The sequence below is a fragment of the Rattus rattus genome, chromosome 5, assembly GCF_011064425.1.
Source record: "Rattus rattus isolate New Zealand chromosome 5, Rrattus_CSIRO_v1, whole genome shotgun sequence".
In the NCBI taxonomy this organism is placed as follows: domain Eukaryota; kingdom Metazoa; phylum Chordata; class Mammalia; order Rodentia; family Muridae; genus Rattus; species Rattus rattus.
This window is the reverse complement of record NC_046158.1, coordinates 128,624,887-128,641,837: the sequence shown is the minus strand read 5'-3', so window position 1 is coordinate 128,641,837 and position 16,951 is coordinate 128,624,887. Positions and strand designations below refer to the sequence as shown.

The following is a 16,951-nucleotide window of genomic DNA, read 5'->3' as shown; positions in this document are numbered from 1 at the left end:
GATTTTGTTGAAGATACTTACTGGTCCTTTGAGCTGGGAGTCTTCACTCTCTTTATACCTATCATCCTTAGGTATGATCTTCTCATTGAGTCCTGGATTTCCTGTATGTTTTGGACCAGTAGCTTTTTCTGTTTTACATTATCTTTGACAGTTGTGTCGTTGATTTCTATGGAATCTTCTGCTCCTGATATTCTCTCTTCTATCTCTTGTATTCTCTTAGTGACGGTCATATCTACGGTACCTTGTCTCTTGCTTTGGTTTTATATATCCAGGTTTTTCTCCCTTTGTGCTTTCTTTATTTCTTCTATTTCCATTTTTAATTCCTTCACCTGTTTGATTGTGTTTTCCTGGAATTCTTTCAGGGATTTTTGTGATTCCTCTTTATAAGCTTCTACTTGTTTATTTATGTTTTCCTGTGTTTCTTTAAGGGAGTTCTTTATGTCTTTTTTGAAGTCCTCCATCATCATGAACAAATGTGATTTCAAATTTAGATCTTGCTTTACTGGTGTGTTTGGATATTCTGTGTTTGCTTTGGTGGGGAAATTAGGCTCCAATGATGCCCCGTAGTCTTGGTTTCTGTAGCTTGCATTCCTGTGCTTGCCTCTCGCCATCAGGTTGTCTCTCCTATTTCTGACAGTGGCTAGACTGTCCTATAGGCCTGTGTGTCAGGAGTGCTGGAGACCTGTTTTCCTGTTTTCTTTCAGCCAGTTATGGGAACAGAGTGTTCTGCTTTCAGGTGTGTAGTCTTTCCTGTTTACTGGTCTTTAGCTGTGCCTGTTAGTCTTATTAGGTCACAGTATTTTAATCATGTAATGCATATCTGAGCTCAAAATATTAAGCAAGACATGAGCTGACCTGGACTCAGCCATGTGGCTTATAACCTTGAGTGCTTAATGGAATTATTTTCCAAAGCCCAACTTTTCTTGATTCTTCATATGATCCCTGTACTTCTCATATTTCTCTAACATTTTTGGGTTAACTCATAGGCTCTCTAAATTCCCTTCTGTGCAATAAGGTACTAGCCTCGGAAGCTTCTTACATTCGTATATTCATAATTTTTTAAAATTCTAATAAATTTTCCATGAACTTTAAAAATTTATGTAAAATATTTCTCCCTCTCTTCATATATATAATACACAAACAAAACATAGATATGTGAAAACATATATATGTATATACAAATACATATATTTAAAATAATAGTACAAAATTCTTTATAAAGAACATTTCATACATTAAAAAAATAAAATCATACAGAATAGTTTAAAAAGGTCAAAAACCTCTAGTAATTATTAACAGGCATAGATTACAAGGAATTCTGGGTAAATTTACTATAAGCATGGTTTATATTCTTGCTAGTAGGAGATGGTTCTAATTGTATTCTTGATGTTGAGTTTACCAGCTTTAAAGATCCCATAACTAAAGGAATCACAGTGAGTCACTTCCTGGTTTCTTAACCTTTGCAGGCTATCAACACATCTCTCAGTATATTGGGCTATTAGCCAAAGTAAGTTTCAGTATATTTGGTTTCCATTTCTCTTCATCTTTTTTTTTTCTTTTTTTCAGAGCTGGGGACCGAACCCAGGGCCTTGCGCTTGCTAGGCAAGCACTCTACCACTGAGTTACATCCCCAACCAGGATATTTGGTTTCTATTCTTATCTCATTTTCCTTGACTTTTCTGATATAATGCTCATACCTATTTATATCTCCAATAACATGTAGAACCACACAAAGATAAATATTCAGTTCTTCAGAAACCATGTAGCATCATCTGGGTGTCATGAAAATACATGACATTTATGTATATGAGAGGAATTTAGAAAGTTATAAATATCTTATGTGGATGCTTAGGAGAGATGAAAGACTCAGAGGAGATCATCAATGTTGAAGTGTTATAAAATGAACGAGAACTGGAAGGACCATTAGAGCATGATATGTGACTGAGAATTGCTTCAGTGCCATGGAAAACCTTTTATTTTTTCATCTGAGTACTTTCTTGAAGGTACTATCATTCTGATAATATCATCAGAATTGATTAATCAATTCTGATCAAGTAATAACTAGAGTGGAAGAAGGAAGCAACAGCAGCATTTTCCTACCCCTAAATCTGTATCTACCTGTATGTCACTAGTGTCTATATTAGATATTCAATTGGTAATAATAGAAGGGATACGTAATGTTGTCCTAAACACTCAAAGCAATCAGGAACATGAAAATTCACAATCATGAGCATGGATGATTTGGTTTCCAGACAGGAATTAACAATTCAGAGTGGTAGACGGTAAATTTGCATACATCATCTTCTGTTTTCAAGTTCTAATATTGTAAAATGGCTTCTCATACCACATTGAAACACTTTGAGAAAACAAAAATAAGTTCATGGGGTCAGGTTCATTCTTATCTTTTAAAATAAAACTGAGACATATACTTCAACTTTGAGTGTCCTCCATTATTAATTTTCACAAGTGTTTTCCAGCAGACGACAAACTGTTCCCTAGTGGAGAGAATTCTCCATACAACTGCATCAAACGTGATTTAGGCTTGATGAAACTTTTCAATGGTTAAGTGACTGCAATATAAGTATCAGGGCCTTATTTAAGATCCCAAGCATCCATGTAAATACAATGTAACAGTACTATCTCCAACCCTAGTAGACCCAGGGACTCTGTTAAATCATTGACTAGCTTGACTCAATAAGACATGAGCTGTGTGTTAAGAAAGAGACTGGCTCATCTATTACAGTGAATACAATTAAGTAAGACACATGAAGTATTCATATTAGTAAATAAGTATATATGCAAATGTTTTCTGATTTTATTTTTCTCAGATATTTTATGCAACTACATAAAGGTTTTATAAATATTATCCTCTTTTCCTTCTATTCCATATCCCCTCTTCTCCCTGCTTCCACAAGGGTGCTCCCACTCTCACCCACCTATTCCCACATCAGCACGCTGGCTTTACCCTACATTGTGGAAGTGACCCTTCAGAAGACCAAGGGCTTTTCCTCCTATTGATTCTGGACAATGCCATGTGCTTCAACATATTTTGCTGGAGCCATGGGTCCCTCTATGTGTACTCATTTGGTGGTATTTTTGTCCCTAGGAACTCCGGTGGCATCTGGTTGGCTGATATTTTGTTCTTCCTATGGGGTTACAAACACCTTCATCTCCTTCAGTATTTTCTCTGAGTCCTTGATTGGACTTTTCTTATTAAGTCTAATGGTTGAGTTTTCTTGTATTTCTTTAAGGTATTTTTGTGTTTCTTTAAGGGCTTCTACTTGTTTACATGTGTTCTCCTGTCTTTCTTTTTTTTTTTACTTTTTCTTTTCCTTTCTTTGTAGAGAGTAATGGTTTATTTTGCCTCTCAGTCCAAGTACACAGACCCCAGGAAAAAAATAACAGAAGAATGTCAAGGCAGAAGATGCGATTACATTCACAGTCATAAAACACGAAGTAATAATTAATGCTCAACTTACTTTCTTCTTTTTTACTCTCCAAGACCCAAGCAAGGGAATGTTGCTATCCATAGTGTGTATGTCTTTTGAGACTCTTCTTTGCTGAAATAATCAAAATAATCTCCTATTTCTCGGGTTATTAATGATATAAAGAAGTTTCTCCTGTATTTCTTTAGGGGAGTTATTTATGTCCTTCTTAAGCACATCTGTCATCATTATGAGATGTGATTTCTAATCCAAATCTTGCTTTCCACTGTGTTGGAATATTCCATAGCTGCTGTGGTAGGAGAACTGGATTCTGATGATGCCAAGCAGTGTAGGTTCCTGTTGCTTAGGTTCTTGTGCTTGCCTCTCACCATCTGGTAATCTCTGATGTTGCTGGCCTTGCTGTTTCTGACTGGATCTTTTACCTTATGTGGGCCTGTAAGCCTATGAGCCCGTGATCCTAGGCGTGTGCAAACTCCCAGGAGACCTGCTCTCTGTGGGCAGGTTTTGAGTCATATGGGCTGTCAGACAGCCTTATCTCTGGGCTCAGATGGAGACAGGATGTGTCCTGTAACAATCTTCCATGTGGGTCCAGTAACTTGCATACTTCTGGAAGCTGATGGAGACAGGGGTGTAGAGTCTTAGGCAGACCTGCGGTTCCTGCCCACCCTGTGCTCTAGGCAGCTCTCTATTTGGATAGTCAGTGGAGCGAAAGTGGGGTCCTACCTGTGAGCTTAGGTGGATAGGCCCTTCTGGCAGACCAGCTCTCTGCCAGCAGGTTTTGGATCCAAAGATTGTGGACAGCCTCATCTCTGGGTGCAGATGCAGCTATACAGAAATGTTTATATAGTTCCAACACATTGAATTATATGATTTAATTTTAGAAATCGACAGGGGCAGAGAATACACGTTTTCCCTTCATAATCCTCAGATAATGTATAATTCTTAAAATTTAAAAATAGAATCAGCATGCATATTTATATATAACACATGTGTCATATGCACTATATGGGATGTGCTATCTAGCACATTAGTTCTGTGCATTCCCCTGTTGATATTTTCTCTCAGAGAACATTAGTTTTATATTCTCCTATCCAGAAGAGAGATGATTCTTTTTCTTTAAAGGTTTAAAACAACAGATCTGATACAAAGTCAACCCTCTGAGTGATTCAGTGTGATTTCTTGAGCTATAGATAGAAGGATAGTAACAAAGGCCTGGCTGTGACTTTTGAATGTTAGTCGTCCACATGATTCAGTTAGATGTTACTGTAACTTTGCTGTTATAACTACAGGGCATATCTTCCTTGAGATGGAAGATTATCCACTATATTTCAATCTTCTTATGTAGAAAGTCAGAATCATCATTTATACAGGAGGAACTGCAAGTGCCTATGAAACTTGGATATCATCACAGAGAATAGAACATACTTGACACAGACTTGTTGATAAGAGCCTCAGGGTTCTTTGCATTTGTTTCCATCGACCACATTGCAGTTGTTCTCAGACAAAAACTCAAGAGAATTGGCAGTACCTTTATTGAGCAAAGCATAGGTTTTTCATGGCAGGCTTACAATGGTTCATTTAAAAGAAGTGTGTGAAATGTAAAAGGAAGACAATTGTTCACGTGTACATAACTGGACTGCATATCTCTGTGACTCCTGACAACCTGACTGAAGGGTGATTCCATATTAGAGTTTCAGAACTAGAATCAACGTCTGCATGTGGTGGGTAATAGTCCAGTCAGGCTCAGAGTCTCATTCAGTATAACAATTGAATCTTACTGCATTCATATTTTGCTCATAATAATCAGGATACAGTTGAAAGTAGCATATTTCTCTCTAAAAATGGAAAGAAATATAGATTGTTAGGGATATTAAAATTAAAAAGAGTATAATAATCCTGATAAGTGAAGTGGAAATGGTAACCATGTAAATGACACACTGGTCATTCCAGTGTCCTTGGGTCCCTGGATATTCAGCATAACTCTTCAGTGGACTATGGTCATTGCCGCAATTATCTATAGTTCACAAGATTTTATGTGAACAATCAAGAACTCATGAGATCCTGAATCCTGTTACACAACATGAGTCCCCAAGATCAGGGCCCATCTAGTTCTAGAATTGACAAGTCATTAAGCATGGCACATGGAAAAAATCAAAGAAGGGAATATTGATTTGAAAATAAGATGTGATACAAATATTTGAGAAGATAAACACTGTCACCCACAGTATGTAATATCAGAGAAATCCAATGTGTAAGACAGCATCTGGCAGTAGAAACAAGATTTCAACAAGAGGGATTAAAGTCATGAACATATGGCAGATCTTTTAGATGCACGGGACCAACCATGTAGGAAAGGTGATGGCAAGCAAGTAGGTTTTCTGGAGATGGCCCACCATTTTGCATATCTGTGATTGGTGTGCTCTGAAAGGCATGGATCAATCCCAAAATAGCTTCTCACTTCTGATATTGCTTTCCTACCACTATTACTGCTTAATAACTTCTGGGCATCATCTCACAATATTGAGCACAAATTCTTCATACCAATATGTAGTAGTGCTGTTTGAAAGAAATTCAAGACTTCTTAGAATTTAATGAAAATGAAGGTACAACATTCCCTAACTTATGGGATACAATGAAAACTGTGCTAAGAGGAAAACTCATAGATCTGACTGCCTGCAGAAAGAAACAGGAGAGAGCATATATCAGCAGCTTGACAGCACACCTAAAAGCTCTAGAAAAAACTAACCAAATACACCCAGGAGTAGTAGAAGGCAGGAAATAAACAAACTCAGAGCTGAAATCAACCAAGTAGAAACAAAAAGGACCATAGAAAGAACCAACAGAACCAAAAGTTGGTTCTTTGAGAACGTCAACAAGATAGATAAACCCTTAGCCAGACTAAGGAGTGGACACAGAGAATCTGTCAAATTAACAAAATCAGAAATGAAAAGGGAGACATAACTACAGAAAAAGAGGAAATTCAAAAAAAATCATCAGATACTACTACAAAAGCCTATATTCAACAAGACTTGAAAATCTGCAGGAAATGGACAATTTCCTAGACAGATAGCAGGTACTGAAGTTAAATCAGGAACAGACAAACCATTTCAACAACCCCATAACTCCTAAAGAAATAGTAGCAGTCATTAGTGGTCTCCCAACCAAAAAGAGCCCAGATCCAGACAGGTTTAGTTCAAAATTGTATCAGACCTTCATAGAAGACCTCATACCAATACTGTCCAAACTATTCCTCAAAATTGAAACAGATGGAGCGCTACTAAATTCCTTCTGTGAAGCAACAATTACTCTTATCTGTAAAACACACAAAGACCTAACAAAGAAAGAGAACTTCAGACCTATTCCCCTCATGAATATCGACGCAAAAATACACAATAAAATTCTGGCAAACTGAATCCAAGAGCACATCAAAACAATCATCCACCATGATCAATCGGCTTCATTCCAGGTTGCAGGGATGTTTTAATATATGGAAAATCATCAACGTGATCCATTATATAAACAAACTGAAAGAACAAAATCACATGATCATCTCATTAGATGCTGAGAAAGCATTTGACAAAATTCAAAACTCCTTCATGATAAAAGTCCTGGAAAGAATAGGAATTCAAGGCACATATCTGAACATAGTAAAACCATATAGAGCAAACCAGTAGCTAACATTAAACTAAATGGAGAGAAACTTGAAACACACTAAAATCAGGGACTAGAAAAGGCTGCCCACTGTCTCCCTACTTATTCAATATACTTCTTGAATTTCTAGCCAGAGCAATCAGACAACAAAAGGAGATCAAGGGGATAATGATTGGAAAAGAAGAAGTGAAAATGTCACTATTTGCAGATGATATGATAGTATATTTAAGTGATCCCTAAAGTTCCACCAGAGAACTACTAAACCTGATAAACACCTTCAGCAAAGTGGCTAGGTATAAAATTAACTCAAATAAATGGGTAACCATCCTTTAAACAAAAGAGAAACAAGCTGAGAAAGAAATGAGGGAAATGACACCCTTCATAATTGTCCCAAATAGTATAAAGTACCTAGGTGTGACTTTAACCAAGCAATTAAAAGATGTATATGATAAGAAATTCAAGTCTCTGCAGAAAGAAATTGAAGAAGACCTCAGAATATGGAAAGATCTCTCATGCTCCTTGATTGGCAGGATTAACATGGTAAGAATGGACATTTTACCAAAAGCAATCTACAGATTCAATGCCATCCCCATCAAAATACCAATCCAATTCTTCAGAGAGTCAGACAGAACAATTTCCAAATTCATCTGGAATAACAAAAAACCCAGGATAGCTAAAACTAACCTCAACAATAAAAGGACTTCTGGGGGAAATCACTCTCCCTGAACTCAAGCAGTATTACAGAGTGATAGTGACAAAAACTGCATGGTATTGGTACAGAGACAGACAGATAGTCCAATGGAATAGAATTGAAGACCCAGAAATGAAACCACACACCTATGGTCACTTGACTTTTGACAAAGGAGCCAAATCCATCCAATGGAAGAAAGATAGCATTTTCATCAAATTGTCCTGGTTTAATTGGAGGTCAGCATGTAGAAGAATTCATATCAATCCATGCTTATCACAAAGCTTAAGACCAAGTGAATCAAGGACCTCCACATCAAACCAGATACACTCAAACTAATAGAAGAAAAAGTGGGGAAGCATCTCAAACTCATGGGCACTGGAGAAAATTTCCTGAAGAAAACCCCAGTGGCTTATGATCTAAGTTCAAGAATCGACAAATAGGTTCTCATAAAATTGCAAAGATTCTGTAAGGCAACGGACACTGTAGTTAGGACAAACGGCAACCTACAGATTGGGAAAAGATCTTTACCAATCCTACAACTGATAGAGAGCTAATTTCCAAAATATATAAAGAACTCAAGAAGTTAGACCACAGGGAGACACATAACCCTATTAAGAAATGGGGTTCAGAGCTAAACAAAGAATTCACAGCTGAGGAATCCTGAATGGCTGAGAAACACCTAAAGAAATGTTCAACATCTTTAGTCATCAGGGAAATGCAAATCAAAACAACCCTGAGATTTCACCTCAAACCAATGAGAATGTCTACGATCCAAAACTCAGGTGACAGCTAATGCTGGTGAGGATGTGTAGAAAGTGGAACACTCCTCCATTGTTGGTGGGATTGCAGACTGGTACAGCCATTCTGGAAATCATTCTGGAGGTTCCTCAGAAAATTGGACATTGAACTACCTGAGGACCTAGCTATACCACTCTTAGGAATATACCCAAAAGTGGCCCCACCATATAACAAAGATAGGTGCTCCACTATGTTCATAGCAGCCTTATTTATAATAGCCAGAATCTGGAAAGAACCCAGATGCCCTTCAACAGAGGAATGGATACAGAAAATGTATTACATCTACACAATGGAATATTACTCAGCTATCAGAAACAACGACTTTATGAAATTTATAGGCAAATGGATGGAGCTGGAAAATATCATCCTGAGTGAGGTAACCTAATCACAGAAAAAAAAACACATGGCATACACTCATTGATAAGTGGCTATTAGCCCAAATGCTTGAATTACCCTATATGCACAGAACACATGAAACTCAAGAACGATGACCAAAATGCGAAAGCTTCACTCCTTCTTTAAAAGGGAACATGAATACCCTTGGGAGAAAATAGAGAGGCAAAGTTTAGAACAGAGGCAGAAGGATCACCCATTCAGAGCCTGCCCCACATTTGGCCCATACATATACAGTCAGGGAACTAGATAAGATGGATGAAGCAAAGAAGTGCAGGCTGACAGGAACCACACTCTCTCAATCTCTCCTGAGAGACACAGCCAGAATACAGCAAATACATAGGCAAATGCTAGCAGCAAACCACTGAACTGAGAATGGGACTTCCTTGAAGGAATCAGAAAAAAGACTGGAAGAGCTTGAAGGGGCTGGGGACCTCATATGAACAACAATGCCTACCAACCAGAGCTTCCAGGGACTAAGCCACTACCCAAAGACAGGACTGACCCTGGGCTCCAACCTCATAGGTAGCAATGAATAGCCTAGTAAGAGCACCAGTGGAAGGAGAAGCCCTTGTTTCTGCCAAGACTGAACCACCAGTGAATGTGATTGTTGTGGGGAGTGCGGTAATGGGGGAGGATGGGTAAGGGGAGCCCATATATAAGGGGAGGGGGAAGGGTTAGGGGGATGTTGGCCCAGAAACCTGGAAGGGGAATGACAACCGAAATGTAAATAAGAAATACTCAAGTTAATAAAGATTAAAAAAAATAATAGTGCTGTTTAGATGAGTTAATGACTATAGAATTCTTGATTCGATTCAATAATATTAGATAGACATTTAAGGAGATGGTTTTATTTTCCCAGAAAGATGTAATACAGTTAAAATCAAGAACAGTGCATGCACCTACTCATAGAATAATGAATAAATTATAATGAATGAAATGAGCTTTAAAAATTCAAGTAAGATGAGAAAGAAATTTGAGACATACCTTAGATCAAGGAAAGACATTAATTCTAGGTAGTATCCAGGGATGATGCTAACAGTGTGCACTGGAATTTAGCAAGGACATGTGAAACTGTTGTTTTAAACTTATAATGAGTTTATAGAGTGAAACACTACTGTGAACTGACTATCTACAACCTTCCATAACTCCTTTTTTTGAAATTTCATCTGTGAGGTATATTCTAAAAAGCTAAAAAATACTGAGAGAAAAATAAAGTGTAACATTTAGTTGTACTGGGAGATTCTCTATTCACAAAATGTTTATATTTATTTTTATATAGTATATATGTATATATGTCTGTCTGTGTGTATGTATGTACATACATATGTATGCTTAATAATTTTTATTATTAACATGTATTCCTGTATGTATACATGTGCCCTTTTGAAGTTGAATGTTTGGCATCAGCCAAATTTGTTTGTGTGTGTGAGTGTGTGTTTGTGTGTGTGTGTGTGTGTGTGTGTATGTGTGTGTGTGTGTGAGTGTGTGTGTGTGTGTGTGTGTGGTATATCATTGACTTTAATTTTACACTTTTCCATTTTCTATGATTCACAAAAGATTAATGAATTCCTAGGCTCTTATCTGTCTATCAAGAGATCCCCAGGTAAAAGCAGCCAAGTAACTAAGTTTCTTTTCCCAATACTCTCCTAACATCAGCAATCAAAAGTCAGAAACCATTAGCTTCTGGAACCAGAACAGTAAGAGATAGTTAATGGCCAGAGGTCATGAACCTTTGGTCTGCTTATAACCACCACACCTCAGTACCTGAATGACTGTGTGGGACCTTTAAAAGTAAACCCTGTAAATGATGGTGAGGTTGGGAATAAGAGACTCTCCTCTGACAAACAACCATCTCCACAACACTTTATTCTGTCAATGAGCAAAAATTCAATCATACCCTTGGTAGTAAAGTTCCCAGCAAATGGAGGATAATAATTGTTATGGACTTTTCCTCCTCATCTGTGCACAGTGTACTTTAGAGGAATTGATGCACTCAACAAGTGTATCTATTTTACTTATTGATCATCTCCACTTTCTCTCTATAAAAGTTTGCACATGATCTTTTCCTGTGCACTTCATTTATAATACCTTGCCGCAAGCATAAAATACTAGCACAAAACCCTTCTCAGATATTATACATTGGTCCTATTTTTCACAGGTTCTTTTTCAGCAAGAGGGGTCACTTAGTGTTCATACCTTCAGTTCTTCTGTTTGTTCTTGGAAGGGACATTTGCCCATATTAGACAGAAACTTCCTGCATCTGATTCTTCCAGGCAACCATATATAGTACATTGTTTCTCCAGGAGTCTGCTTTAGAAAAGGAACATGATTAATTGTATCATTTCTCATTGGTAAGTTTCTCTTTGTAGTAGCTCTTTGCAATTGAAATAATTAATTTTTATCATTTATTTCAGCATTCTTTAGCTGCATGGATTATTCCTCACACAAAAAATAAAACTCATCTTCATAGAAATTGTTTCCCACCTTACTGGTTGTTTGACTTAATGAGCATCTTTTATGAGTTGTCTTGTGCTGATAAGAAGAAGGAAACAGGACAAAAGAGAAGAATAAAATCCATTCAGTGGAATTAGGAATGAAAGGATTATATCTGTGAGTTATAGTGTTGCCAGAAACAACTATATACATATGGAAAAATTTAAGGGGCAGCACTGGATACCTTTGTCCTGTTTGGGGCTCTTTTCTTTCATGGCCACATGGAAAGCTGCTGAAGCTCAGGTTAATTAATTATCATCTCCAAAGGAAGTGTCCTTGAAAAGGGTCCTCTAATCCAGAGAGGAACACCAATTTACAGAAGGTTTTCTGCTCAGTATGAAGAGTTCAATGGAAAACACTTCAAAATTCAAGTTTATGATTTGTGCACATACCCTTACTCTAACCCACAAGTTCATGTATATTTATCCCCAGCTCTATCCCTTCATAAATAACTACATTTCTACACATTTCTCTCCAATACTCACACTTTCTCAAAATATCCATATATCTATACCAATGCATGAGCATAGTACCTCTGCCACCCTGCCCAACTTGTCAGAAGACAAGGCATTACCAAATACACACCTTTATGGCATAGACATCTAAATGACATTGGTGGAAGTCAGACTCAGTCTTTTTACATGTGGTTTTAACCATTTCAATTTCTCCAACTTCCTATGATGAAAGTAGAACAATTGTTTTGCAGTTCTGTATTTTTATTTACATGTATGCTTTCATTTACTTTTGTAGCTAACACTTTTATTTTGGATCCATGTCAATATGATGGCCATCTGAACACACACACAAACTACTTCGAACAGAATGATTTTCAGGACCGTTTTCTGTACATCTTTACTCTAAGAAATAGAAGAAACAGGACACCAACGTTGGAAGTCTGGGACTAACATATTTCAATATTGTTAGTAAGGTAGAACCAGCCTGGAATAGAAACCAAAAGGACAGGTAAGAACCATTCCCAATACATGATCTGCTCTGAGAAGAGGGAAGGCTTTAGAATGCAGCATGAATTGAATGATCCTATTAATTTCAGGATAAAAGGTAGTCACCCTTTGCACCTCTAACAAGGTTTCAGGGTGGTTTGATCACCTAATGATCACCATTACTACCTACATTTAACACAGAACATCCCTTTCATTTGGTTTCTAACTATAGTTCCTTCAGTGGAATTTGGAATGCTACACACAAGGGGAAATTTCATCACACATAAATAGAACCTTTGAGTGTCTCAATTCTAAATTTGATCATTGATACTAACATATCTCACGGCATTTTAGTCATTTAGTTGTGCAGTTAACAAATTGGCACTTACATATTCATTGCAGAGGGAATCTCAGATACATTTCCTGGAAGACACCATGGTGAAATAGTAGAATTTGTCCTTTGAAACCATGAGTAAGGACAATCTTCCATGGAATGATGCTTATCCTGTGTCTACATTTCAACTCAGGTATACACTGAACAATAGGCATCTTTGTTATGTGTTTGGATTGCACATTTTCCTTTTTTGTAATTTTATAATTTTAACATTTACTCAGGTTTTGGAAAGTCTAGTATTTGTGCCTTGACTAACAAATTGGCTAAGTGTAGTATGTTGCAGGGGTTGACTCTACATTGCTGAATGATATAGCGTACAAGGTGGTCATCCTTCACAGTTGGTTACTAGTTGCATCGGTCATAGGTCCTAATGTATTTTTTTTTTCAAAATTAGGACTCTAGTTCCTAAGTGCTGCTCCAGGATCATTCCAAGGTCACTAGGAAAAAGGATGTATAATCTCCAGGTTAATTTGAAAATACAACCCTACAAATTCCATGCTGGGAATTGCTCAGATGACTTTACCTGTCCTTTAGAAGTCTCCATACAATTTGAAATTTGGCTCATTGTGCATGGTGAATTTTTATAAAGGGCACACATGCACCTTTTGAAATATACCCTTCAATTCTTTTTCTGTAGGTTCTCACCTTGCACATTTAACATCTAAGAAGTCTACAGCATCACTGAGTGGTATCATTTTTTTGTGTCTTGCCATTGTCAATCAATTTTATTGGGGTTAATAGCATCTGCATCTAGCCTAGAATAAATGGCCATTTTCCACTGTGGAATAGAATCTTACTCAATATCTATATTAGAAAACTACCTCAGGTTCTGTACGTAAAGCACAGCTGAACAGAGAATGTGGGAACCATAGTCTGTCCTGGGTGTCGATGTCAGTGGTCATATACAAGAAGGAAATAAGTAAGATATTATCAGAGCAACTACAATGACTCTTCATTTTCCAGAAAGAAATATTTACTATATAGAAAATTCCATAGTTTGCTGAAGTACACAAATAGTTATTATAATGAGATACAGAAAAACATATTGACATAAACCCACATACCGGAAGCCCCTTGCACTACCTTGAGAGTGAGGAGGATGAAGCAAACATGGCCACATGTAACACTGGACAGAAGGGAGGCAGGATCAACAAGGATGCTGTGAACTCATAATGAGTAGTATGAGGGAAACTTCATTTCCCATAATAATACTTAGAATTAGGCTGTCTAGAGATTGCAGTAAGGAAAGATGCAATTAATAAAGCTGAAATACCAAGTTTGTTCCTGTACTCCCATCAATGTAAAAAGATATTTAATTAACCAAAGGCATCTACGACTTCCATAGAAACACTGACATACTGGCTCCAAACAATACACATGTACACAGACACACACACACACACACACACACACACACACACACACAACTGAAATACTTGAAAGAGTATGAAAAATTCCTTCTTCAATAATAAATGTTTGTGTCTCTGTTTGTCCTATTGTTTGGTCCTTCATTAAAGAGTGGACATTTCCATCTGGTGTTTAATGTCATTTAGCCAAATTAGAGGACACCTTATGTTAACTGTGAAATAGAAAAATATTGTTTCCTATTTACTATCAGCAAATTTAAACAGAATAAGATTTAGAGCTCCCACTGTATGCTAGCATTTTTTGTTTTGCAGGATTTTTGGTATGTGTGTGGATACTATCTCTTAGGAGTTCTTTGAAATCAGGTAGAATAATGCAATTCTGAGGACACATTTCAGTACTAAGAATGCATCATTCTGTCTGTAGTATAAGACCTTCCGTGAGCCGTCTGTTTCAGAAAATGAATATTGTATATTGGAGATAAGCAAGCATGGTTACACAAAAGACTGTAGTAATAGACTAAAAAAATAAAAGGATAGTGCTACACATGGACATATCAACACTGTCTGTCACCCTGGGAGAAGTACTTACCCATATGTGCATGGTGAATGACTGATTTTTTATGTTACTGAGATATGTGTCATCACTGTACTTGTACAGAAATTTGAAGACATCATATACATCATTTAGTTTGTTTTTTTCCATGAAGTTTCCTTTAAATTCTTCCCTACCTCCCATAGTACTTTTTGCAGTTGCATAACTCAAGTTCAGAAACAGTACAAAGATGGTCAGTAGGAGCAGTGTTCCACATAGGGTTTTGCACATTTTCGTCTCAGATATGAAAGGGGAGCTTCAGAATAGAAGAGGTTTCAAGATGCCTGGGAAGTAAGTACACTTCTTTTATCTTAAATGCTGAACCTCCTATTTAGCCACACCTTCCAAATGGAATCCTCTTTTTGTTTACCTCACTATCCTGATTCTTGCCAACTACAATCCCTCTAGTACACTTGTTACCTCATGTATACCCATTTAGGATTTCTGCCACTTGTGTGACTTCTCAGCTTAGACCTTCCCATCACTAGACCTGGCTCTCCTCCTCTGCTTTCCAATATTGATTTTTTTGTTATCCCGAGTGGTAAAACATTTATTGGACCGGGATATCAAAGTAGAAATTAAATTTTTATTTTCCTTGGAACATTCTAAATGGCATTTTTGAGTTACCTGTTTCACCATAGTTCATGGGTACTCTTGAGCCCTTGTTTAATATCTGGTGTTCCTCCCTTGGCTCTTCTGTCATGTGCTGTAGGGATTTCATCCTCAAATTTCTGGAGAAGTATTTTCTTTGCTAAAACTACTGTGGTAGCCATTATTGTAGAAAGCTTACAGTGTTTGTTTTACAGGACTCCTAAAAGATCCCTATGAATTTAGATTACAAAGGTCACAAGGTCCTAAAGGATATTTCTAGGGCAAAGATCTGGGATCTAATGATAGATCCTGGGGTATATTGTATCAGGGAGTCCCAAGGACACACTGCTTGAAACATGTAATTTCTATTTAAAACTTGGCACTTGAGATTTTAAAACATAGAACTATTTTCATATTATAATGTTTGGATTAGTGTCCACAATATTTAAATATTAATGTATAATACCAGAATCAGCTCTCCACCTGGGAATGTCTTTGATTAATTTCAAATGGTTGTGCTTTGCATACTGGTAAAAATGAAATTTTATTTTCATTTATTCATTTAACTTAAGTTCTCCTTAATTCACGAATTCTTTACAATAGTTTGCCTGTTTAGAATCTGAGAGTTAAAGGTTAATTTACTTAAATTAAACTTAAGAATCTTATCATTAGTTTTATACTATTAACTTAAGACTTTAGAGAATATGGTGAATAAAACACCTTAATATGAGTATACCAGCCACAGTTAAGGCCCTTAGGGAAGATCATCTGAGGGTATCACGAAGCCCCTAGAAATATTACCTGAAGCAATTAGTAATTAATATTTACCCCTCCTTCCAATTTGCACTTGTGCCCAGATTAAACCTAGGTCTCCTTCTCCCTACCTACTACAACAGCATCCAGAGTAAGCTTGACCCCCAGGTACTGTAACATACCAAGGTCACAGGTGACACCACAACATCTGTACCAATACTGGGTCTAACTTGGTCCCTCTGGGACACGGAGAACACAGGAACATTGCCTAAACAGAGGCATGCATCCCTTCTGGTTTGCAGCTATGCCTGGAGTGTTCCCAGGGATTTGGCTCCTCATCCATTCTTATAAAACTTAGAGGAAGCTTGACTCCCGGTAACTCAAATGCTCCGGAATAATAGGATCTCATAGGCAGCATGAATCACAGGAAATCTGACATACTCAGGACAAAAACACCAAATGAACAGAACAAAGAAAGACTATTGAAAGTGGTAAGGAAAAAAGATCAAGTAACATATAAAAGCAGACCTTACAGAATTACAGCCAACTTCTAAACAGAGATTCTAAAAACCAGAAGAACTTAGACAGATGTCATACAGACCCTAAGAGAAGACAAACGCAGACTCAGGCCAGTATACCCAGCAAAATTTTCAATCATCACAGATAGAGAAACAAGATTTTCCATGACAAATCCAAATTTAAACAATATCTTTCCTTTGTTAATACAGCCATACAGAAAATAACAGAATTAAAAGTCCAATACAAGGAGGGGAACTACCCTGAAGAACATGCAAGAAATTAGACTTCTAACAAGGAACAAAAATAACTACAAAAACAT

General features: G+C 37.1%; 1 protein-coding gene across 1 annotated transcript; it reads right to left on the bottom strand.

The window, feature by feature from the left end:
* Window positions 1–5,197: 5,197 nt before the first annotated feature.
* On the bottom strand, window positions 5,198–15,000 carry LOC116900679 (cystatin-related protein 2-like). The gene is made up of 4 exons (XM_032902383.1): window positions 14,767–15,000; window positions 12,061–12,150; window positions 11,179–11,292; window positions 5,198–5,281 (listed from the first exon to the last, which is right to left on the bottom strand). The coding sequence occupies exons 1-4, from the start codon at window positions 14,998–15,000 to the stop codon at window positions 5,198–5,200; spliced, it is 522 nt and encodes a 173-aa protein (XP_032758274.1).
* Window positions 15,001–16,951: the final 1,951 nt, after the last annotated feature.

Coding starts and splice junctions, on each gene's coding strand:
- LOC116900679 (XM_032902383.1), bottom strand. CDS start 15,000: ATGTGCAAAACCCTATGTGGAACACTGCTCCTACTGACCATCTTTGTA. Junction 12,151..14,766: donor CATTCACCATGCACATATGG/GTAAGTACTTCT, acceptor CTTTCATCATAG/GAAGTTGGAGAAATTGAAAT. Junction 11,293..12,060: donor TAGATGTCTATGCCATAAAG/GTGTGTATTTGG, acceptor CCTTTTCTAAAG/CAGACTCCTGGAGAAACAAT.